At 41.2% G+C, this 24,162-nt stretch overlaps 1 protein-coding gene and 1 long non-coding RNA gene across 16 annotated transcripts in view; one reads left to right on the top strand and one right to left on the bottom strand.

The window, feature by feature from the left end:
* Positions 1–1,659: 1,659 nt before the first annotated feature.
* Positions 1,660–13,527, bottom strand: Gm39291. Of its 2 annotated transcripts, none has more exons than XR_870544.2 (3): positions 13,147–13,527; positions 2,389–2,525; positions 1,660–1,880 (listed from the first exon to the last, which is right to left on the bottom strand). It is a non-coding gene; the product is annotated as a predicted gene, 39291 (long non-coding RNA). The 2 variants fall into 2 exon arrangements; XR_870545.3 differs by having other exon boundaries at positions 2,389–2,512; positions 13,147–13,202.
* Mtmr2 (myotubularin related protein 2) overlaps positions 11,585–24,162 on the top strand; it is a 61,637-nt gene continuing 49,059 nt past the window's right edge. For 5 of the 14 annotated variants that reach the window (NM_001373876.1, NM_001373875.1, NM_001372573.1 and 2 more), the window contains exon 1: positions 13,504–13,725. Coding sequence is in view for 5 of the 14 variants with exons in the window: in NM_023858.4 (NP_076347.3) it covers positions 13,646–13,725 (80 nt within the window). In the remaining 9 variants the exon portion in view is untranslated. Of the gene's footprint in view, positions 13,726–24,162 lie in introns of all 14 variants that reach the window. The other 9 variants (XM_011242621.3, XM_006510676.4, XM_006510677.4 and 6 more) reach the window with 5 other exon arrangements.

Genomic DNA, 24,162 nt, shown 5'->3' on the forward strand with positions numbered 1-24,162 from the left:
AATTGTCATGCTGATGAGTTATGAAAGGCTTCCACCAAAACTCATTTCAAAGCATGATCCTTAGCATTTCAATGGTAGTGGATACTCTCTGGAAAGGGAATTTCATTCCTTCTAAATAGAGTAATCGTAGGTTACTCAAGCTAAATACACAGGCTTATAAAGTAATGTCTACCTGGTATTCTCCACAATGACCATGTCCAGATGTCATAGGACAAGGCCTTCTCTTCTGCCAGCATAGTTTTATTTCTAAGGATGTCATTCACACTACAAGAACATCATTTTCATTCATCAGGGAACTCAGAGAAGGTTGAAGGATGTTTCAGAGGTATCTATTTGCAATTCTCTCTGTAATTGCCCCTATGTTGTTCTCCAAGGATAACATGGAGGTTATTTTACCTACCACGTATGGTTTTATATTTCAATTAAAAAATATATGCATAGAGTGTGTGTGTGTGTGTGTTTTCCTGTATATATGTATGGGCACCAAATGTGTGCCTGGTGCCCACAGCATCCAGAAGAAAGCAAAATACCTCTTGGGACTGGAGTTACAGTGACGATCCACCATGTGAGTACTGGATATCAAACCCAGGTCCCCTGGAAGAGCAGCCAGTGCTCTTAACCACTGAGCCATTTCTCCAGCCCCCTATTCTATTATTTTTAACTTGCACCTCCTATTTACATAGTTGTAATATTTTTTATATATCAATATTTCTTAATAATTTTCCATTTTATTTCCTAAGTCATAACTTATCATAGAGCCTTCATAATATCTTGTATTTTTTCTTTTCTATGGTTTAACCAGAATCTTAAGAATCATTTCACTTGTATAATCTTTTAATTCATAAGTATATCACTTATTGTTTCTTTCTGCTCTGGAAACTTGTTAGGTGAAGGGCAGCAGTATGAACCAAAGCTAAGACAGTGCTCATCCTAGGAGCTGAAGCTACATGGATTTTTTCTCATCTAGTTCATCCCTCTGTCTCCCCTTAGAAGACTCTAGTATTCATTCTGTCCAACATTGACATTTTTGAGCCTATACACCTCAATATAAAAATCCATCTGAGCAATATAAAAGGTGTTTTATGTTAAGCAGACACATAACTAAGCATCAATCATGTAATAGTCTTGGGACACATGAGAGGGTCTATATTCAGAGGGCTTGTCCAGATACTAGCCACCACCACAACAAATGCTACCTTCCATGTGACAAACACTATTGGAAGCATATGACATGTCCAGAGACTTTATAAGACAAATATTCCTACTTTTGATGCAGAAAGAGGTTAGACCATTTTCTGGGTACTGTACAAATGTGGACTCAGGCTTAAGTCAACTACCCTGTGATCTTAACAATGCAGCTTAGGTTGCAAAGGTGCAACATATTATGAACTAGACTTTTAAAGTCTCTTTGTTTCTCCTTCATGTGGTCAAGTATTTCATTTATTGTGGCTAAAGATTGTATTAAGATTTTTCTAAATATATAATTGCTAGCCCTGATATATCCATGAACCCAAATTTCTAAATTCTAACTGGATTCACAGCCATTCTATTGGTTTATCAAGACATTTGTAATACAAATGGTACTCCAAGAAGATAGAACTTCGTTGTAGTTCCAGTGGTTGAGATTGAACCCAGAATCTGGGGCTGAGAGGTTTTCTATGACTGAGTCAGTTTTTACTTGAGATAGAATTGAACTTTTGAGAACAGGGGCTGGCTGTGCAGTAGTGAGAATGTTAGGGGGTAGAGGGAAAATGGAGGCCAGCTTATAAACCAAGCCCAGCACATAGGAGGCAGTGGTGGAGGAATCCTTTGGGCAAAGTTTCCAGCTAGACTATCTCAGTGAGCTTCAGGTTTGGCTGTAGCAGTAAAAACAACTGGAGCTGTATAGAGAAAAACATAGAAGGTCAGTCGTGAGCCTCCACACCCACTCAGACACATGTGCCTACATATATGCAAACACACATTCATAGACACCACACACAAGTACACATGCACTTACTAAAATCAGTATTAATTTGCCTTGAAATGTTATGGATATTAAAAAAAAGCATTTAATAGTACAGTGTTGTGATTCTATAATCTGAACTTTGAGATTTAAACAAAGTTCAAAGGTCTTTACAATATAATACAAAGATTGGCTAGGTTTTTGTCTTTATCCTAGCACACAGATGTTATATTTTGAACTCATTAAAATCACCATGAACGACATGAAAGCACTAGTAAGAAATGAGCGTGAATTTTAGAACTAGACCTGGTCATGGGCAGACTCCCAGGGAAAGGAAGAATCCACGAACACAGTCTAACAAGAAACGCACTCTTCAGGAACTTAAACTAAACATGCTCTCTTTGTGCTTAGGTGATACTTTCATGAAGATTACCAAATCCTACCAATATTTTCAACTGTGAGTGACATCCGTCCATGCATTCATCCCAATACCTTCTTGAACTCCTATCTCATGTCATGGCCTCTTGTACATGCTTAGGAAACACTGGTGGGCAAAGTTGATAGGCTCTGCAATATGCAACTAGGGATCATATTAATATATAATAAACAATAGACAATAATATTCTATTATAAATAGGTTATAGAAGGTATAACAAAAACAAAAGTAAATTAAGCATGAACGCAGAGTGAATGTAAAGATTTTAAACAGGATATTTGAGGCAGGCAGAAGGAAGGGGATATCTGGTTAGACTTGAGCATTAAGGATGGAATCAGTTAGCAAAAGTATTGCACATTCTTTGGTTATGTCAAGAGAAACTGAAGCAAAAATAAGCTTTAGATTATTTTGACTCAATTTTATCTTCATTTCTGAATGTTTCAAACTGATTTCAGCCTTTTGTGAAGATATATATGTTTTGATTAGTTTTCAGCTCAAAATACAAACTTCACTTAAGGTCAGAGAGAGGTAACTGCTGGTGTACTCTTCATTGTTGTTTGTAACAGACTTGCAAGGCTTCTCACACCACATAAATGTGATGCACATTAGGCAGTGAATGTTGGACACTTACAAAAGATTCCAAAGCTTGGCAGTTCATGTGACACTCTCCAAGAGATTCAATGACAACATATCAAAATGTAATATCTTTCTGGACAAATTAATCCTTCCCAATATGCAAGCAATCTTTTATCTACTTCTCAGTGCTTGGAACAATATATCAAGAAGTCATGAGGAGGCAGTGAATGTGAAAGTCATTTTAATGAATCAAAGGAAGATGGCAGCCTTTGCAAAGCTGTGGAGTTTACTAACTTGGATCAATCCGAGATAAATCACTTTCTCAATGCAAGAAATGGCCATTGCTCAATTAAATTACAGCGATAGAGATCACATTACCTGGGAAGATAAAATGAATGGATTTAAACCCAGAAACAGTTTTTCTCTAAATTACCTGTACATCATAAAATAGAAGAAAAGAGCGTGGGGATGGGTTATAAGGTGGAAGAAAGAATATGGGGGGAGGTTATAAGGTGGAAATAGGGTTAACAAAGGGTGGGAGGATGCTGGGGAAGGAGAGTTACAGAAACACTCTTTGCCATAATGGTATCTGATTTAAAACATTTAATATATATGTGTATATATATATATATATATATATATATATATATATATATATATATATATATATATAGTGTGTGTGTGTGTATGTGCGTGTGTGTGTCAAGTGATTGTCTTTGAATATTAACATGCCCCTGGGTTCTCTTAAAAAAATAGCCATGGGGAATCTTCATGTAGTTCCGAAAGTATAGCAATGCTTAATCTGCTGTCCCCTTTCAGTCTGCCCCACACTTTATGTCTATCTTAATACAGCCAAGAACGTTAGCAAATTAGAGTTATGAATGTGTCTTGCCAGACATTCAGTGGCTTTACATGTGTCAGTTTACTTCATGCTCATATTTGAACATGTGCATGCTTGTGTTTATGTGCATAGAAAGCAGTTATGTGTATAGAAAGCAGTGATGTGTATAGAAAGCAGTTGCTGCAGTAAGAAGCAATATGTTTCATTTACCCAAAAAAGCAAAGGTGCGGAAGGAAGACAGAAGGAACGTGGAAAGAGATCTTAAGCAATTATAACTATCCACCAAAGTCTTAGACACAAACTGCTCACCATAAAAGCTGGGGAAAGGACTCAGTGGGCAAAGTGTTGTTCTGGAAGCACTTTGAGATCATCAGAACCCATATAAAAGTAGGATATGGTAATGTATGCATTTGTGACCCATCAACCCCACCAGGAGATGGGAGATAGACCAGTATATTCGCCAGACAAAAGCTCAATGGTGACCATCAAGAGACCCTAGGTCAAAGAGGATGGAAGAGGGGACTGGAACTCAAGTTGATCTCCATGGAGTGTACACACACACACTCCATATTTTCTTCCTTGCTCAGTATCTAGCTTCATGCATCCTTCTTTTCCTTACTGTGTTATATAGTATGGCTGCTTACTTTCATCACTCAATAATATCATTGGCCAGTCCCATCGTATTAGGGCATCATGTTGTCACTCTTATTTATGGAGAAAAGAAATAAACACTACTCAGAGATACAGATCCTAGGACTTAGCATGCCCTCTTTAAGAAGTATGTTTTTATCTGTGTCTAGGGTAAATTAATTATGGCTGGCAACATATCTTGTACTGTTGAAGCTGTTATTTGGAATAAGAAGTATCAGTAGGATGGTGCTCATGAAAGTAGAGTAGCAGAAGGAATGACTCAGAGTGGATATAGTGCATGGCATCCGATGTTTTTTTATACTCTCTCTGAACCTGCAGAGGATGAAAGCAGAAACACATTTTCCAGACTTCTTTGAATGTATGAATCTAGATACAGCTTCAGTTGCATCGGTTAGACTCCTGCATGAGTAGAAATGGAAGTGAGGCAGGGCACCTCCATGCCACTTGGCTTTAACCTTGGTGGTCTGTTTCTCAATCCCCACATTGTTATAGAACTGCATCAGTTCTCATGGCAGCATCCCAAGTCCCCACTTTGCCCATTTAATCATGTTGTTTGTATAATGTTTTTCTTTGATTTCTTTCCTTGTCTGGGTCATGTTGTCCTCTGCTGATTCAAATATTTACATTTTCCCTCCTTTCTTCTGGTGGTAAAAACCTACCTTATGAAAAATACTGTGTAACAGTGGACTACTTATTCAAAATGTTTACTGCTCCAGTCTATAGAGCATGGTTATATTAGGTCTTCCTCTTCCAGGGTGGAATATACTTCTTATGCCAAAATATGAATGAAATGATGAATTTCCTATCCAAGAAACTTTAAGAACCTCTTCATTCTGCCATGGGAAAAGTGAACTAGTCATGTCTTGGGTAGGGATACTCCTGTATTTAGTGTCTCATAAAGATGTATAGAGCAGAATCACAGCACATGTGCAACTGCCAAATAGTTATAGAGAGAAGCAAAACTTTCTCAGTGGACTCATTCTGAGAATCAGACATTGTTATCACAGTGCAAGCATGTAGTAAAAGCTGACTGATGTGTCAATTCCTTTCTCACATTCCTAGGATCATTCACTTATCTCTGTATCTCTTTGTATGCTTGTCTATCTCTGTGTATGGATAGACAGATGAATAGATAGATGGGTGGTTGAGTAGATGGATGGATTGATGGGTAGGTGGGTAGGTAGGTAGGTAGGTAGGTAGGCAGGCAGGCAGGTAGATCAGTGGGTAGGTAGTAGATGCAGAGTCTATATCCTAGAATGGTCTGTAAATTTCTGTGTAGTTGAGAATGACCTTGAACTCTGATCTTCCTGCCTTCACCTCCAGAGGTTATAAGTATTCCCTTATAAGGGAATTTATTCAGTAAAATTTATTCAGTAAAGGGGTTTTATTCAGTACAGGGAGTTGAACCCAGGCTCTTCTGCATGCTAGAAAATCTATACTTGGCCCTGTGATGAATAATCCTCTCATCTTGATTATGATATATCTGTGATAAAAAGCATATCCTTGGCTGCGTCTGTATGTTTATTTTTAGGAATTATTGGATTATGAAAGCTCTGACATAATGTGGTTTAGTTCTTTCATGGATTCTTAACATGATATTGTCGAGAGGTAGTGTCAAGTAGGAGATGGTCAAGAGTAGAGGATGGAAAAAAAGAGTAGGAGATGAAGGCCCAGTTGGGAAACTATACCACAGAGAGGTGGGAGGGGCTCTGCCTTGCCCTGGCACCTTTCTGCAGTCCACTTTTCTCTGCCTTCTATCTTCTGAGATATGAACAGCTTTATTTTGCTTCCTGTCTGTGGTGATGCAACTTAATTGTCATTGCGCTTTGTCCATCATGCTACCATTGGTCCAGAAACAACAGAGTTGTTCTTGATGGAATCAAACCTTCAAAACTGTGATGTAATATTACCTTTATTCTGTTTACGTCAAGGCATTATGTCACACCAATACAGGCCCAATCACCAAATATTATAATATTCCATGACAATATTTTTATATACTATACTATATATTATGTATGTAGTATACACATATATATTTTAAACATATTTTTTTCTGCTGAGGACCACTGTGTTTCCTTTACTTCATTGGACCTAGTAATATTCGCTGCTTTGAAACCATTACCTAACACTTCTAACATGTTAGACTTTTGAGTTTATCTTCTTTTGATTATTTTTTCTCCTGAGAGTATGTTTGGAGCAATTTTGGATTATGTCCTCGACATTATTTTTAGAGTCTTTAGGTTTTATTCTAATCTTCTGGAAAGTGTTAATGCCTTTGTTTAGTAGATTAGGGCGATTAGGCAAGAACTGTCTTATTTAGGTAACAAGTTAAATCTTGTTCAGCTCTTCCAGCAGGAAGTGACTGGAACAATTTTCACTTCATGTTCTCCCAAGTCACTTGTACTCTGCCTTCATATTGTGCAAACTAAAGTAGGGCTTAGCTAAAAATTGCAGGAGCTTGGTCCACAGTACAGTGCTATCTTTTCCTGAAAATGCTCTCACTTTCCAGCTGCCTTTGACAGTGCTTCCTTAGTTCCTCATGCACTTTTAGGAGGTGGAGTCTCTCTAGGGGAAGTGGATCCCTAGGATTGGGTCTTGAGTTTTATAGCCCTGGTCTGTTCCCTGTTCCATCTTTGCTTCTGGTTTCTCTCAGATGTAAGAAGGTGAGGAGTCCCATTCACAAGCTGTTCCTGTTGCCATTCCTTTGATAGGCCAAATTTTTGGGTTTAAACTCCATCTTAGAGAACCTGACCTAAGTTTGAACTCAAGTAAACTAACAGGCCAGTATCTAGCATTGGTTTCCAAGTTACAACCCCCCCCCCCAACAAAACCTGAACATAGCTCCAGTTTCTAGGCTAAACCCAACATGACTCCAACAAGACTCTAGGTTAATCTCCCCCAACAAATCTAGCCTTTCCAGGTTAATCCCCCAAAAGCCCACCCCCTGCCTAATAACCACCAATGCAGAGGGAAGCAGAAGTTAAGGTTATGGTTTGACTACCGGCACCAGCCAATTATGCTAAAGGCCATAGTAGCACACCAATTAGATGTTTGCCAGCCTAGAAACACTCCCCCCCACACCAACACACACACTTGCTGTTTTCTATGAAACCTTGCCCCAATAGATGTTCAGGGCTTCTCTCCACCAAAACTGTCCTGTGTGTCTGTGGTGGGTTGAGCCAGAGCTAGCTCGAATAAAGGTCCTGGTGTGATTGCATTGGATTGGCTCCTGTCTGGTCTTTTGGGGGTTCACTAACACTTTCTTGTCACTATACCTTCCCACCACAACGGACTGTATGCTCTCAAATCATGAGCCAGGTAAATCTCCCCTACCTTAAATTGCTTTGTCAGATATTTGATCCCAGCAAAAGTAACTAATATGCTGCAATCAAGCTGAATAAGGCACATTAAGAGTGTAATGATAGCTAATAACTAGAACAATTTACAATAAATACAAATCTTTCTCATACTCTTGTAGTCTACAACCTTTCTTCTTGTGATGATACATGATAACATTTCTATGATGAAATGGACATGAGTGACAGACATTGTGGTGTAGCACTGGTCCACTATCTGAGTACTGCTTGAAGACTTAGACTGAAGTAGTGATATTATAACTTTTTGAAAATGGAGATAGCTACAAGGTGATATGTTTCTTCTTGTAGGAAGAAGGTAGCATGGGATTCCATCAGCAAGTCAGGATAACATGTACTTTAAAATGTATCGTTTCTGGAATTTTCCAGGTAGTATCTTCAGCATTGCTGAGTATAGTTGACTGAAACTATGATATATGTGACCCAAGCCTGGGGGTAGCTAGTATATGTTGGGAGCCGCCCTCACATTCGCCGTTACAAGATGGCGCTGACATCCTGTGTTCTAAGTGGTAAACAAATAATCTGCGCATGTGCCAAGGGTAGTTCTCCACTCCATGTGCTCTGCCTTTCCCGTGATGACAACTCGGCCAATGGGCTGCAGCCAATCAGGGAGTGACACGTCCTAGGCGGAGGATAATTCTCCTTAAAAAGGGATGGGGTTTCGCCATTCTCTCTCTTGCGCTCTGGCTCCTAAAGATGTAAGCAATAGAGCTCTTGCTCTCTTGCACTCTTGCTCCTAAAGATGTAAGCAATAAAGCTTTTGCCGCAGAAGATTCCGGTTTGTTGCGTTCTTCCTGGCCGGTCGCGTGAACGCGTGTAAGAAGTATAGATAACTTAAAGGTTCATGCATGCATGACGTTTCTAAGGGTTGTGTTTATGTGTTTTGAGAGAAGTACACGTTACTATCCCTGTGCTTTTCCATTCATCGTTCATCACATCACTGTTTCCTTATTTAGATTCTGGTAATCTAATATACAGCCTTTGACAAGGTGGTGGATAACACAATTGCAGATCTAAACAATGATTTTTTACAAAACTGTCTATAGTATGAAAATGTTGTCTAGTATATAATGAAAGAATATTTATGTTTGTGAATTTTTCATGCAGTAGTATGCTAGATACATTTAGAAAGAACTCTCACCTTAAATTTTTGCATACCTTTACTGTTTTAAATTTTGGTTTTTAGCAATTAATTTTTCTTCTATTTTTAAAAGTACTAATAATTGAAATTAAAACCCTAATGAATGGTCTTCTCCACAGGCAGTTTGAGAAATACTAGTGCAAGTTAAACACTAGAAATTAACTACGGAGAAGAACTTTAAATTTTTACATATGTCCCTAGACTATAAATTATTTTGACATCTCATTTGATGTGGGATAGGCTGAGGTTTTTTTGCACAAGTCTGTGTGTACAGTGTATATATGCATGTTCACATGTGTGTGGGTGGGCATACACATGTACACATTTGGAAGCCAGAACCTGACATCTGGTGTCTTCTACAATCTCCCTTTATCTTATATATGGATGGAGAGTCTCTCTTGAACTTACTGCTGGATAATTCAGCTAGTCTAGCCCGCTACCTTGTGCCAGGAAATCTGTCTCCACATCCTGTGTACAGTAAGTGTAGGCAGGATGGCCATATCCATCAGCATTTACCTGGAACATATACCTGGTGTATATGTCTGGTACTTTACCCATTAGAATACCTCTCTAATTCTTCTCTTTTAAATGTGGATATGTATATTTGTGAGTATATTGTATATATGGAAATCTGTGTACTTGCATAGGGGCACATGCACATATGTATGGAAGCCTCCTCTGCTTTGGGTGCCTGACCTAGTTCGGTTCTTTGCTGCTATAATAAACTCCATGACCAAAAGTGTCTTGTGGAGGAAAGGGCTTAATTGGCTTATGAATCCCCATCACACTTCATCATTGAAGGAAGTCAAGAACCATGAAAGAAAGCTATTTACTGTCTTGCTTTACCCAACCTGATCAGCTAGCTTGTTTGTCTGCCTTCCTTCCTTCCTTCCTCCCTCCCTTCTTTCTTTCTCTTCCTTCCTTTCAACTTTTGAGTCTTTGTGAGTTTTACATCATGTATTCCATTCCCACTCATCTCTCCATCCCCTTCCACATTTGCAAGCCCCTTCCCCAAAGAAAATAAAAAAATACACAAACAAAACAACACATACAAAATATCTCTTTGTGGAAGCTACAATGTCTCACAGTGTGTCCCACAACATACCCTTCTGTCCACATATCTTTCTCTTGAAAATGTTCATTTCAATACTCATTGGTCTGGTTCAAGGTCTCTGGTTTCTGTCACAAATGTTAGTGATCCCCAAAGACACAGACAGGGCCAATCTGATGCAACTCACAGCAGGGTCTTTATTCTATTCGAGGTAGCTCAGGTGTCCCCAGGGCACCACCATCACACAGGATGGTTTTTTTGGGGTGTGTGTGTGGCGGAATATCTATCAAGGCTTTATAGTAAACAGCAAACAGGAGGTGGTGGTGGTGGTAAGTGTGCAAACATCTAATTGGAAAGCTACTGTGGCCTTTAACATAATTGGCTGGTGCTGGGAGTCATATAAACTTAAATTTCTGCTCCCTTCTACATGGGTGGCATTAGGCAAGGGGGGGCCTTGTAACCTGGAGGTGCAGGTTTTGTTGGGGGAATAACTTGGAAACTAATGCTAGGTACCAGCCTGTTAGTTTATCTGAGTTCAAACTTAGGTCAGGTTCTCTAAAATGGAGTCTGAACTTAAAAGATTTGGCCTTTCAACAGCATCACTACTGGATCTTCACCAGGACTCCTCCTGGTTATCCTGCTATGGTCCTTTGCCATGAAGATCCTGCAGCAAGACCAGCCCTTTCAAGAATTCTAACAGTTCACAGATGATGTAGATTTTAGGGGTGGGCCTGGCTGGTTCAACTTTCTTTTTCTTTTTTTTAAAAAGATTTTTATTTATGTGAGACCACTGTAGCTGTCTTCAGACACACCAGAGGGCGCATCAGATCCCATTACAGATGGTTGTGAGCCACCATCTGGTTGCTGGGAATTGAACTCAGGACCTCTGGAAGAGCAGTCAGTGCTCTTAATTGCTGAGCCATCTCTCCAGCCTTAAGCTTGCTTGCTTTATTGTGTTGTCTAGAACCACCCTCCTGGGGATGGTGCTGCTCATAGTGGGATGGGCCTGCCCACACTCATCATTAATCAAGAAAATGCTCCACAGTCATGCCCACAGGCCAATCCAATGGGGGATTCCTTAATTGAGGTTCCTTCTTCCCAGCTGACTCTAGTTTGGGTCAAGTTGACAGAAACTGACTAGCTCACCATACTTCTTGTTTTGTGAGGCAGACTCCTTCACTTTTGCCTGAACTCAATTTGACTAGACTGGCCGGCCAGGTGAATAAGCAGGAATGCACCCATCTCTGTCCTCTTGGCAGTGAGATTACAATCGAGCCATGAAGCTCTCCCTCCCATTCTCTCTCTCCCTCCCTCCCTCCCTCCCTCCCTCCCTCCCTTCCTTCCTTCCTTCCTTCCTTCCTTCCATGTAGGTCCTTAGGGGATGGAGTTCACATCTTCATAGTTGGACAGCAAGCCTTTTACTGAGCCATTACCTGATGCTGAAGTATTCTTAAAAAAATGAGGCATCTGGGGTGTAAAAAAGTCTTAGGTTCATATTTCCTGGCTTTATGACATAACAAGCAATGCGTGAGATAAATAATGCAGTGATTTAAACTTCATCTGAAATTATTCTTTGCTTTTTTATTCTTCTTCATTCCGGTTAGATGTAGAGCTAGAGTGCTTGGGGAAGAAAACCAACAATAACAACAGATCTATTTACTAAGAACTTCCTGTGCAACTGACTGTTAAGAAAAACAACCTGTTCAGTTGTCAGAGATGAACAACAAACATTCAAAGTAAGTTTAGTGACAGAATCAGGATTGCAATGCAGACTTTTCTGGTTGCAACCCCTCTCCATTTGATACTGTTCCATAATAACTAGAGAGGGTCATGCACAAGTTATATTACCAGGAAGCCAGGTTTGTAATAACCAATACAGTGCTAGAAATGGGTCTTTCATTTAAGGGTTCATTCTTCTTCAACATTCATAGTTGGGAAGACACAAGTTGAAGTGTTAGGCGATCATTAGCATTTAAAAAGTCTGATAGAGAAAGAGAAGCAATAGATGCATTCTATCGTGAATCTTACAGATATTTGTGTTTGTCAAAGTGTTTCATTTCACTATTTATTTTCCTGGGCTATCAGAGAGGTGCAATTAAAATCTCTTGAAAAATTTCAGAGATGAAAATAATTGCTTATCATTTATCCTGGTCACCTGGAGATGAACAGATTTTTCTATCACGTGTTCCCAGCTCTGCTTTTCTGTTTTATCACAGGCTCAAAAAACAATGGAGCCAAGTGACCATGGACTGGAATCTTTGAAACCATCAGCCAAAATAAATCTTTCATTGGGAATACTGTAAAGGAAAGCTAGTACACAAATTATTTCCTTGGTTCTATAAATTATGATTGTGTTTTAAAACCAAGTTTTAAATTAAATCTAGTTTGTAAGAACACAATTATATTTATCCTAGCAGGATTTTTTTAAAAGTTTCTTTTATTTACAGAAATAATCTTTGTGTTTTTGCTTTCCAGACGTGTGAGGTGTTTAAGGCAGAGTCACAATTAGAGAAATTCCTCCAGTACTTTCCTTCCTGTGTCCTGAGTAACAGAAAGTCACGGGTATTAACATTCCCTCTTTACCCAGTTTCTGTTCCTTTATCACATTCCATCTCCACACTCCCTTCCTGCTTTGTAAGGGAATATGAAGCAGCACACCGGAGGTAAGTCTGTTCTCCATGTTACATCATGACATTCAGTAGTGTTTTTGTCTAATTCTTTTTGTGATTTTAGCAGCTTCTCCCTCATTCTCACTTCAATACTTACTATGCCTTATAGGTTGGTGTCAATGTGCTTATCAGCTACAGACACACTTTCAAGCCACTTTAACCCATACTTTTGTCACTGGAGGCCTGAAAATTCAACTCCATTCTCACTTTCCTTTGTATAACGCTGTTCAGAGATGGAAATTTCCCTTCCCCTCCCCATTCAGGGTAGCTGTTACTATCTTTCTCCTACAAACCACTTGTTAGTGGTCTGTCATCCTTTAGTTTTCTTTCATTAACAGTTACCATTTATTAAGTTTGTTAGGTTGTTTATATATTGACTACTGTCTGAGTGCTTAAGCAGGCATTGCTTTAGGCGTTTTATATTTATCAATAGTTATTCTGTGAGGTTAATATACTTACACAGAAGGAAGCAGATGTAAATGCAAGGTAACTGGAGGCCGTGGGATCAGTCTGCTTAGCTTCACTGTTACCGTTACAAAATGGGTTCTCACATCACGTATGATCTCACATCACTACTTCTAACCTCACCCTTAAATACCTCACCCCCTCATCCCACAGGCCGCCCACATTCCTCTCATTTTCCTCGAGTCCACCTCTCCCAAGCCGTCACATCTTGTGTTTTCTCTGACATACTAGTGTCCTCTTCCTTCTGGAGATTTTCCTGTTAGCTGACTCTCACTGGGCGGCCAGGCGCATGCGCATCGCTCCGCTTTGTAGCGCCACGGGGCCCGACTCCCGACAGCCCCCGCGCGCAGTGCAGGCTGGGGGAACATGGCCGCTTCCGGTCTCGGAGCCTGCCTGGCGCGGGGCTGACCGCGGCTGCGGCCCCGTGCGCTCCTCCCTCTGCATCTCGCGCCGGCGGCCGCGGAGGGCGCAGCGGCCTCCAGTTTCTCGCGCCATGGAGAAGAGCTCCAGCTGCGAGAGTCTCGGCGCGCAGCTCCCGGCGGCAAGGCTGCCCAGCGAGGACTCACTGTCCAGGTGAGGCCGGGCGTATGGGGACGGAGGCCGGGAGCAAGTGTAGATGGAGACGCCAGGGCGTGCGGGAAGAGAGACTGAGGCTGCTCCTGCGGGAGGGAGGCCGGGGCATGCGGAGGAGAGACCTGGGCCTAGAGAGGCTGGACCCCGAAGAGGGCAAAAGCCGCGGGCATCCCGTGGGTATGGAGAGCCCAGCAGAGCAGTGCTTGCTTCCTCCTCTGGGCCTTTGGTGCGAGAAGTGAAAATACAGTTTCTTTATGGCCACTGCCCCTCTAATTCCCGCTCATTTTCCGGTCCTAGATTTTGCTCCAGTTGTGTTTAAGGACGCAGCGTTTTTTACTTTATCAGGAGTTCAGTTGTCAAGGGCGTGACATTTTCATTCTTGTGCTCTAATCACAGTTTGGGGACCAGCCCATTACCAGACAAGAGGCTTTAGAGGACACTGAGACAAGCGTGCTTAGATTTGAAATGGAGAGGGGACGAAGCCTTCAGAGTCAGCTTCTCAGCTTAAACATCAGTGACATTACCATCACAATATACATTATATGTGGTGTCTGTTTGGAGCATTCTTCAATTAACTGTAGATAACAGCTTTATTATAGAACTTGTCAGTTTAAATTTTAAGCTTAATGTAGGCAGACAGCCACAGATGAATCGAATGTACAGGCAAGGTAGACTGTTATTTCCACTTACTGTGTTAAGTGTTTATCTAAATTATTTCAAGTTTTGTTTTGTTTGTCTACAAAGTACTACAAGCAAGTATTAATGTTTGATTATGATAGCTCAGCTTTTTTCTGCCCGGTCACTCCAAAGTTGTTTGTTTGTTTACAGATGCTCAAATAAATTATCTTATTTGCTTTCATACATTCTACAAAATCATCTTTAATATTTCTCAATGTATCACACAATTTCTTTCACCCAGTAGATTGATAAACGTATTACTATTTAAAAGTGTCTTTGTGTGTGTGTACTTGCATGAGTTCATGTGTACCACAGGCATGGAGGAGTCCAGGAGGTGAGATTCCCTTAAACTGGAGGACAGGTCGGTGTGACCCTCCTGTGGATGCTGGGAACTGAACCCTGGTCCTCTGTCAAAGTAGCAAGTGCTCTCAACTGCTGAGCCATCTCTTCAGCTCTCACTTAAATTACTGTTGAGTTTAGCTATGAGAATTATTTCTACTTGTTGGAGAGTGGAGATTATCTCAGTTTAGGAAAAACTCCAAGTTTATAACTGAAGTTGATAAAGCCCTAATGGTCTCAAATGCTTCTATTATGAGATGAATTTAGTTGAAATACTGTGTTTGAATAATTATTTTCTGGGAGTAACATAAATATGAAAGTAAACATAACTCATTTCAGGGTCCCTTTTTAAGGTTATACACAGTGTTAGAGTTGGAGGAATGGCTTGGGAAGTATAGCTTCTACTAAAAGTGTGGTTTGATGGATTACATGAGAGTCATTTTAGAGATGTTGGTTTAACTTTGCCTTCTGTGTCATATAGATCTGATTTTTTGGCTTGAAAAGACCATTTATTTTTTCTGTATACAACGTTCAGAAATTTCTAATCAACTGTGGTGCACACTGATGGGTGACTCTTGCTTGGCATTGCCCTGTTGAGGCAGTTCCTGGGTACTCGGTACACATATGGCTCCCCTTTGCTAGGTAACATCCTGGTCATCCTGCTGTTTCTATTGTATTTTGTTGGTCTGTCTCTGACTCTTTGTTTAAGTTGGACTCTGGAATATAAATATAAATAAGTACTTACTGTAGGCCAGTTGTGAGGGCTCGGCTAGACCTGCCCTTCAGTGGTGGCGATATTACTACCTACATCTAGTTTCCATCTTCCAGGCTCCCATTAAGCTTCCAGCAACCCCAAGCTCATCCTCAGCTTCCTTGGATGTGAACCCACCTGGCACCCTGTGTGCTCTTTATTGATAGCATTTTGTTTTCTTTCCTGTTTTGGGCATAGCCCTGTCTTTATTGAGCTTGTTAAGGCCTCTTTTTTTTTTTTTTTTTCTTTTGATTACTTTGACTCCTATTTTCTAATTTTCCCTGTCAGTCATTTTAATGTGTCTTTTCTTCATCATATATCCTCAAGCTGTAGCTATTCTGGGCAATATTTTATTTGTCTTTGGTTATTTTGATATTTATAAGTTGCTTTCTAGTTGATAAATTTATTTGATTGCTTGGTCCATGTCCCATATTTATGCCTAACTTTCACCAACAAAGCAAGAGGATATTCATATACTGAAGGCCATTCACAATTGCTTTCTTACGCCTAGTCTCCTGAGTGCCATAATTATAGGTGGACACCATCCTTCCTACCCCTCAACTTAATTACACTTTTAAATTGTAAGTTAACGTCATTTGAAAATAATGAATCCTGGGTTACTGTTTCTGTGAGTTTTAATCATGGTCTTTAGAAGTAAAGAGTTCCCAGATGCCTGAAGCATATTTTGTTGCAAAATCTCCTCTGTAGTTTTAGCTTCAAAGTCACTTTAAAGTGATATGTTGGCCGGAAATAGGTTTCTGTGTTTCTTCAAGTAGTGATAGTTATATAATACCACATTCTTAGGTATTCCCATTGTGACTCGTGGTGTGTTTCTGAGGCAGCTGGCCAGGACTAGTGTCAGAAGTTATAGATTCAGGATGAGGTGAGGTGACTGTATGGCTGATTGTCTCTCTTGACATTGTTCTTATTGGCGTAGAGTCTTGCACTGATTGTATTGGTAATCTAAAAATTATTTTGAATTTCACTATTTCTAGATCCTAAAAGAACTTTAACATTCTCTTTATTTAAGACCCAATATTATTATGAACTCACCACTCACCAGGACGTTTATCAAGACTTTTTTGTTTTTGTTTTTGAAACAGGGTTTTTCTGTGTACCCCTGGCTGTCCTGGAACTTGCTCTGTAGATCAGGCTGGCCTAAGATCAAAAGATCTACCTGCCTCTGCTTCGAAAGAGCTGGAATTAAGAGTGGTGGCTGGAATCAAGCCACCACCAGCAGCAGCCTTACTATCATGATTGTGTTCATGTATGAAAGATAATGCTGAGATTAAAGCTGAGTTTGGGCTTAGTGTACTTTTTCTTTCTTAAATCTCAGCTTTAAAGGAAATTTTCTGAGTATTTATTATTTGCAGCTATGGGTAACATACTCAAAAGTATAGACTCTAAGACTTTTCCTAATAAGATATATCACTGTAAGATATACTTATAAAAAGCATAATAATGGAAAAATTATATGAGAGCGTAAATAAACCAAACGAAAGTAACCTGAATTGTACCCAAGGGAAGGAAATGAACAGGCCGGGCACTGATGTCCAGAAGGCAGGAAGTTTATTTTGGGAAGCTGCCAAATTAATGCTATTGTATTAAAAACAACCAGGGTCTAAGATTGCATGTGATTTAGGGTTTTGAATAGTGGAAATTTTCCAGATTCTAATGTAGAATGTTCTTCATTTTTAAGGGAAAATGGCTTTGAATATGTGAAGTACTTGCTATCGTTATGCCTTGTAATTAGGTGAAATAAATGACTGAATGCTAATTAAGGACCTGGAATGAATTTATAAGACTGATTCTACAGGAAGCAGGTTAAAAATGGAGCTCTAAAAAGTGATGAATGTTGGGGCTGGAGAGATGGCTCAGTGGTTAAGAGCACTGGCTGTTCTTCCAGATGTCCTGAGTTCAGTTACCAGCAACCACATGGTGGCTCACAATCATCTGTGATGGGATCCGATGCCCTCTTCCAGTGTGTCTAAAGATAATTACAGTGTGCTCATGTGCATAAAATAAATAAATAAATAAAGTGATGATGTCAGAAGGTTCCTGATACTCAGAGTATAAGAGATTGGAAGATGCCCTCCCAATGGATCATAGCTTCAGTCCCCTATCCACACAGCTAGCTGGCCTTCATTTCTCCCACTGTGATGGGGCACCACTGAAAAAAGCAAGCTGTCCTTGGTGAGCGCTAAGCACCCAGGGTGGAAGCCACTTTCTTTCACAGACTATTGCTACTGTGAATAACCTTTAGCTCTTTGAATACTTTTTAGTCTAGATTCAGTTATGACAGGTACTGGACTTTAAATATAAAAAAATGAACTTTAAAAATATGCTTTAATATTACCACACCACCCATCTAAAAACTGGTTTGTGAGAAATTCTTATTTTTTTTAAGATATGATATGTTTTATGTATGTGCAGCTGTGCCTCCCAACCGCCCCGCCCCCCCACAGTGTACATGTGTATGTGTGTGTGTAGGGGTGTGTGTGTGTGTGTGTGTAGGTACATAGCTATGTTTGTGCCTTTATGTACTGAATTGTTGCCTAGGTCCCAGGTGTTTTATTTTTATTGCTATTTTAGTTAGATTTTAGTTAGGTTTTGCAATTCTCGTGGTGGAATCCTGGGCTTCCTGAGTGCTAGGCAAGTAGTGGTCCTACATTGAGTTCCACCTAAAGTTGGAATTAGACTTAGAGTACAACAGAACATCTGGACTAGAAACACAGTTTTTTTTCTTTTCTCGTATAAAAGTCCACAGAGGTAGTGCAGATGTGATGTAGTAAGTGTGTCTGAGTACCAAGAATGCAGATTCTTCATGTGTTTGGATTCCAAAGTTACCGCATGAACAAAATTGCAGCTAGAGCTTGACATTGAAGTTTCAGGTCTTTAAAAGTCATGCTTTGGAGATGATAGGTTGTAAAGCTGCTGTGCAGTTGCCTCCTGCATGGAACTGTGGCCATGGCTAGCTGTAAGGCAGCCTAGGCTAGTAAGCTCTGTAGGCTCTAAGACTTCCTGCTAAGGCAAAGCTTGGAGGTTTTGACTAAAAGAATAGGAGAAATATTGCGTCCCGCTCGACCGGCAAGAAAGACGCAACAAACCAGAATCTTCCGCGGCAAGAGCTTTATTGCTTGCTTCTCAGGAAGATCCCGAACCGGGAAAATGGCGCTGCTTTTATAACCCGCAGCGTGACGTTTCAGCACCTGATATGGCGTGACAGCTCCTGGTTCGTTGCTTGCCTATCACCCCACTATTACACCCCGAGAATGGGAGTGACTAGGAGTGAATTCACTCTTGCACCTGCGTACAAGGCTTGTTTACTAGTTAGGCACAGCAGAGGCCCGCGCCATCTTATAATGGCGATTGCTCGCGGCACACACGGCTCTCCTCAGAGATTACTGGCAGCACGCATGCAATTGCTCGCAGCACGTAACGGCTCTCCACATATCCCCCTTTTTATTTTATTAAAATTTGAGGCTGGTCTAGGCCTGTGTAATTATGCCCATCCGCTGTGGCTCCTGTCTTAGGTCGTTCCTCCAATGTCACAGCCTTTCCTGTCATAGGGTAACCCTATCGCCACCGGGCCCCGTGTCTTAGGTTGATCTGTGCATGAGGAAAGTTGCCCGTCCCTGGATACCGCAGTGCTATATGACATTAACTACTAAATGACCTAGGGCGAACTCTATAAAAGAGGCCAGCCACCAATGTCAATTAATTTTTGAGCATAGATAGCCAGATTTCAGGGGAGGCCCCTTGCTCAATGGCAGCAAGTGCTTGAGTTATCACAACCTTGTCACGTGTTTGTTGGGTTCTGAGCTTGCAAACCAACCAGAGCATGACCACAAGTCCACAGCAGGTGGCAACGCCAAATAAACCTACCCCCACCCATTCCTTAAAATAAGAAAAGGCAGATGAAATCCAGGAGGAGAGGCCCTCTGTCAATGACAGGTCCACTCGTGTCGAGTTGATCTTTAGAACGGCCGCTCTCAGGGCCTCAAGGGTCTCATCGAATCTTTCAGACCAGTTTCCTGCAAGATATAAAGAAAGCTGTCTAGACAGATTAGCTGCATAAGTAAAATTTTCATATTGGACACTGGTAATGCACAGAGCTTCCAGTTTTCTTTCACAACCCAACTGGGCCATCTGGTATAGAACACCTATCTGTTCCTCCGCCAGGTCAAGGCGCTGATTCAAAATCATCAGCCCTCCCTTTAACTTGGTAGTAGCAGAAGTTTGGACAGTGATGGCATCAGCCAGATCTGCTGAAAGCTGATTTAACTTTGTGCCTGATTGAACTGCACTAACCATAGCGTACCCTGCAGCTGTAGCAGCAGCTGCACTGGCTGAAATTGCTATGATCACGGCAGCAGTAATGCCAAAATCTCTCTTTTGTCGAAACATAGATAAGGTGGAGGGTGTTTCCACCGGAACAGGGATCCAACGTGGGATCCGTGCCACCATGGCACGGGTGTTCTTTGTTACATCCCAACATTGAGAAATCCAATAAGAATCATTGGAACAGACTTCAAATGAATCATTTGAAAGAATAAACAAGAAAGGGGGGTAAACACAGACTGGGGTAGATGGATAATTAATCTGGTTTACCAAAGTTTTATTGAACCCAGTGATCTCTACACTGGTATTAGTATATCCATAAGAGTCCTGGGAGGCATCATGTACTCCCCAATACTGAGCAAATCTTGAGATGCCAGTAAAAGAAGCCTTTCCAACTGCTCCTCCCTGGATAAAGATCAAAGGATTGAGTTCTGTACAACTGCCATTGACTCCACAAAGCACCCACTTGTGAAAGGGATGCATTCTAAAGTCCTGTATGAAAAGTCCCTTTTTCATAACAAATTCCTTCTCTGGGTCATCTATCATGTTGGGAGAAAAGGAAAAGGTTTTACTCTGATCTGCCCAATGAGTGATGGAGGACTGACAATCAGACCAAGGCAGGATCAGCCCTTCATCTTCCAAACTACAATGAGGGGCTATTTTTGGTTGGTGTGGACGTTCTTTGTCTGAAAAGTTAGGTGGTAGAAATGTACCATTAACCCAATTTACCTCCTGCCAAAAGGTCCGATTTGTAAAGGTTATATCTACATTGGAAGTATCTTGGGTTGTGCTCACCCAACCTCCTCGATGCTCATTAAACTTCCCCAAATCTCGGGCTGTGAGGTTGATACAATTTCCTGGTCCATTAATTTGAAAACATAAAGAACCCTGTTCTAGTAAAGAGCGATTTTCTCCTAATGGTGCTCGGGTGGGATCATAGGGTAAATATGGCAAATCCACTGTTTTATCAGTAGTAAAGAATTTTGGAAAAACTATAGCATCATGGCGAACTGGCATTGGTTTAGGGAAAGTCGAGAGAATAGCCCATCTCTGCTCGCCCATTATACTAGGAACCTGAGACAAGTTCAGCATTGTCAGGATCAGGAACAGTCCTCGGGAGGTCAGCATCTTCTGCACCATCCTTGATGAATATCCTGCGGGTGAGTTGTTCTGGCAGCCAAAATGGGTTGTCTTCACTCTGTGGAAAAACACAAACAGCTCCCCGGGATCTGATTAAGATAGGATCCGGGCCTTTCCACTGACCAGTTAAAACATCCTTCCATTTGACCATTTCTTTTGGTCTATCAGGGTCTGAGCTATGTCGCTCAGCTGCAGAGCGTCCCTGCTCGTCGAGATTCAAAAAATTAAGTGTAAAGAGTGCCATAGATACCGCTACTCTTGGCACTGAGGGCAGAGTCTCATCAACTCTCCTTTTTGTTTTATAAGATAAGATTTGAGTGTGCAGTGGGCACGTTCCACAATGCCTTGTCCTTGAGGATTATAAGGAAGGCCAGTCAAGTGAGTGACATCCATTTGATGACAAAATTGTTGAAATTTAATAGAAGTATATGCTGGCCCATTATCCGTTTTAAGAATTGTGGGCTTGCCCCAAGCACTCCACACTTCTAGGCAGTGCTGTATAACATGAAAGGCTTTTTCACCTGTTAAAGGTGTGGCAAACATTACACCAGAGCAGGTGTCAATAGAAACATGTAAATATTGATTTCTCCCAAAGGAGGAAATATGAGTGACATCCATTTGCCAGACCTGTAATGGCCTGACGCCACAAGGGTTTACCCGTACATGAGGAGTAGGTAAAAATTGACCAGTACCTCTGCACATAAAGCGGAGGTGCACTAGGACCCTGAAGCCGACAGTCCAGAGGCCGAGCAGCAAGCTGGCTTTCGCCAACGGCTTTTTGCCTTTTTCTGGACTGAGTAGCTTACATTTTATCTTGCTGGTACCTTTCTCCCTTATAACGAACTGCTTCCTCCTCCGAGTCTGTTTCTTCAGAGGCGCTAACTCCTTCATCTGGTTCTGAACTACTAAGAGTTAGCTGCTTAAATTCATCCAGTGGCGGGTAGAGGCTCCTTTCCTTATGTGCCTCTCCAGCTCGATCTCCCTTCTTCTCTCCCTTTCCATCCCTTTTTCTAATCTCTCCCAAGGCATTCTTTCCTTTATATCTCTTTTCCTCGGGCTCAAGGCCCATGGAAAGGCCTAAATTCTTCAGTGCACTTTGTTTCCTCTCTACTTTTACTCTCTCTCCCCGCTCTACCTCTGATAGACTTTCTTGAATTTCGTCCAGAACTTTCTGCCCTGCTTCTACTATTTGCTGACAATCCTCATAATCGCCGTGCAAACAATCAAAAGGGCTTCTAACTCTGGAGAAATTTCAAGATTGTACGTACCTTGTAGAGCCTTTTGTCCCACGGTTCTGATTCTGCCCCGCGAACGAGGGATCTTCCTTGCGCCGGTGTGATGACAGTTCCCGGGTTCTTCGGCGCCACTTATTGCGTCCCGCTCGACCGGCAAGAAAGACGCAACAAACCAGAATCTTCCGCGGCAAAAGCTTTATTGCTTGCTTCTCAGGAAGATCCCGAACCGGGAAAATGGCGCTGCTTTTATAACCCGCAGCATGACGTTTCAGCACCTGATATGGCGTGACAGCTCCTGGTTCGTTGCTTGCCTATCACCCCACTATTACACCCCGAGAATGGGAGTGACTAGGAGTGAATTCACTCTTGCACCTGCGTACAAGGCTTGTTTACTAGTTAGGCACAGCAGAGGCCCGCGCCATCTTATAATGGCGATTGCTCGCGGCACACACGGCTCTCCTCAGAGATTACTGGCAGCACGCATGCAATTGCTCGCAGCACGTAACGGCTCTCCACAGAGAAAAAGAGACACAGATAGTATAGGATGCAGGCAGTGGACTCTTCCTGACACAAATTAACCATTTAAAAGCAAGAAACATGTTCCTGTGTTGCTCATGTAAGGTGGAGATGCCTCTGGTTGCCTTGCAGTAGTAACAATAGAAAATGAGCGCTGGCATATTGTAGCAAACCAAGAAACGTGTCAGCAAGTTTCAACTCCAAGTTAAACTCTGTGCTTTGTGTATTATTTTGGCGCTTTTTGTTTTTATAGTGATAATCTTAGAGACTAAAATGAAACTGGTACTTAGTACTTGTTGGGCCAGGAAGAGTTGGGCAAGCAGGGATCAAAGAATAGGCAGCTATGCTGCACTTTACTTCAGAGAGCTCAAGGGATCCTAGGGCAAGGTAGTGGGAGTGGTGGTCTTGCCAGCTACTGCTTCCTTCTCTCTAGTTCCAAACCATCTGTCCATATATTTTTATCTCTAGATGAGAAATAAACCTGGCCATCTTAAGCTGTGTTAGTTTATCAGTACTTCTGCCAACGTTGTTTGTCTTTCATTCTGCCCTAAAACACTAAAAATCTAGAGAAAACAATGTTGTATGAGTTAAGTTACCTAACTTAACTATTTCTTAAACTTGGGGGAAAACGTCTTCTGTATGGTATGTGTGTACGTATGTTGTAAATGTGTGTGGATGTGTATGTAGACACATGTATGCTCTAATGTGTACATGTGTGTTTAAGTCAGGACAGCCTTGGGTGTTGGCCATTGCCTTCTACCTTGTCTGAGGCAAGGTCTCTTTTGTTTGCTGCCGCATGTGCCAGATTTGGCTAAACCCTGAGCTTTCCTAGACTCTCCCCTGTCACCACCCATCTAGCTCTAGGAAGACAGGAATTACAGATGACCCTGACTTTGTGTGAGGTCTGGGGATATGAAATCTCGTGCCCACACTTGAAGCAGATGCTTAACCCACTGAACCATCTTCCCATTCCTAACTTAAATATTTTAAGAGTATGATCTCAAACATAAGGAGTTGAATATTTGAGAATGAGTAGGTAAGTATTCTGTGGATTGATAGGACCTCTGTTCCATCAGGCTGTAGGATTCCACAGGCGCAAATAACAAATCTGTCAGTCTCCCTCTCTGTAGGATTCCTTTTTCTCATGACAGAAAATGAATGCTTGCTCAAGCAGTTAGGTGTCTCCCTTCGAGTTTGTGCTTCTGTAAAAAGGATAGAAATTGACTTGTGATAGGCCAGTTACAGTGAGCCATAATTTCCTTGAACTAAGCAAAGATGCCTGTCTGTAAAGGTCAAAAGTAAAATTAATTACTCTCCTTTTCCTAATATTAAAAAGCACTATTCTATTATATTAAACAAAAATAGAAACACCCAGGGTAAGTTTTGCTTGCCATGTGATAGTTGTTACAGCAAAGTTAGTAGGATAATAAATACAGT

Source organism: Mus musculus, chromosome 9 (genome assembly GCF_000001635.26).
Source record: "Mus musculus strain C57BL/6J chromosome 9, GRCm38.p6 C57BL/6J".
NCBI classification, from domain to species: Eukaryota; Metazoa; Chordata; class Mammalia; order Rodentia; family Muridae; genus Mus; species Mus musculus.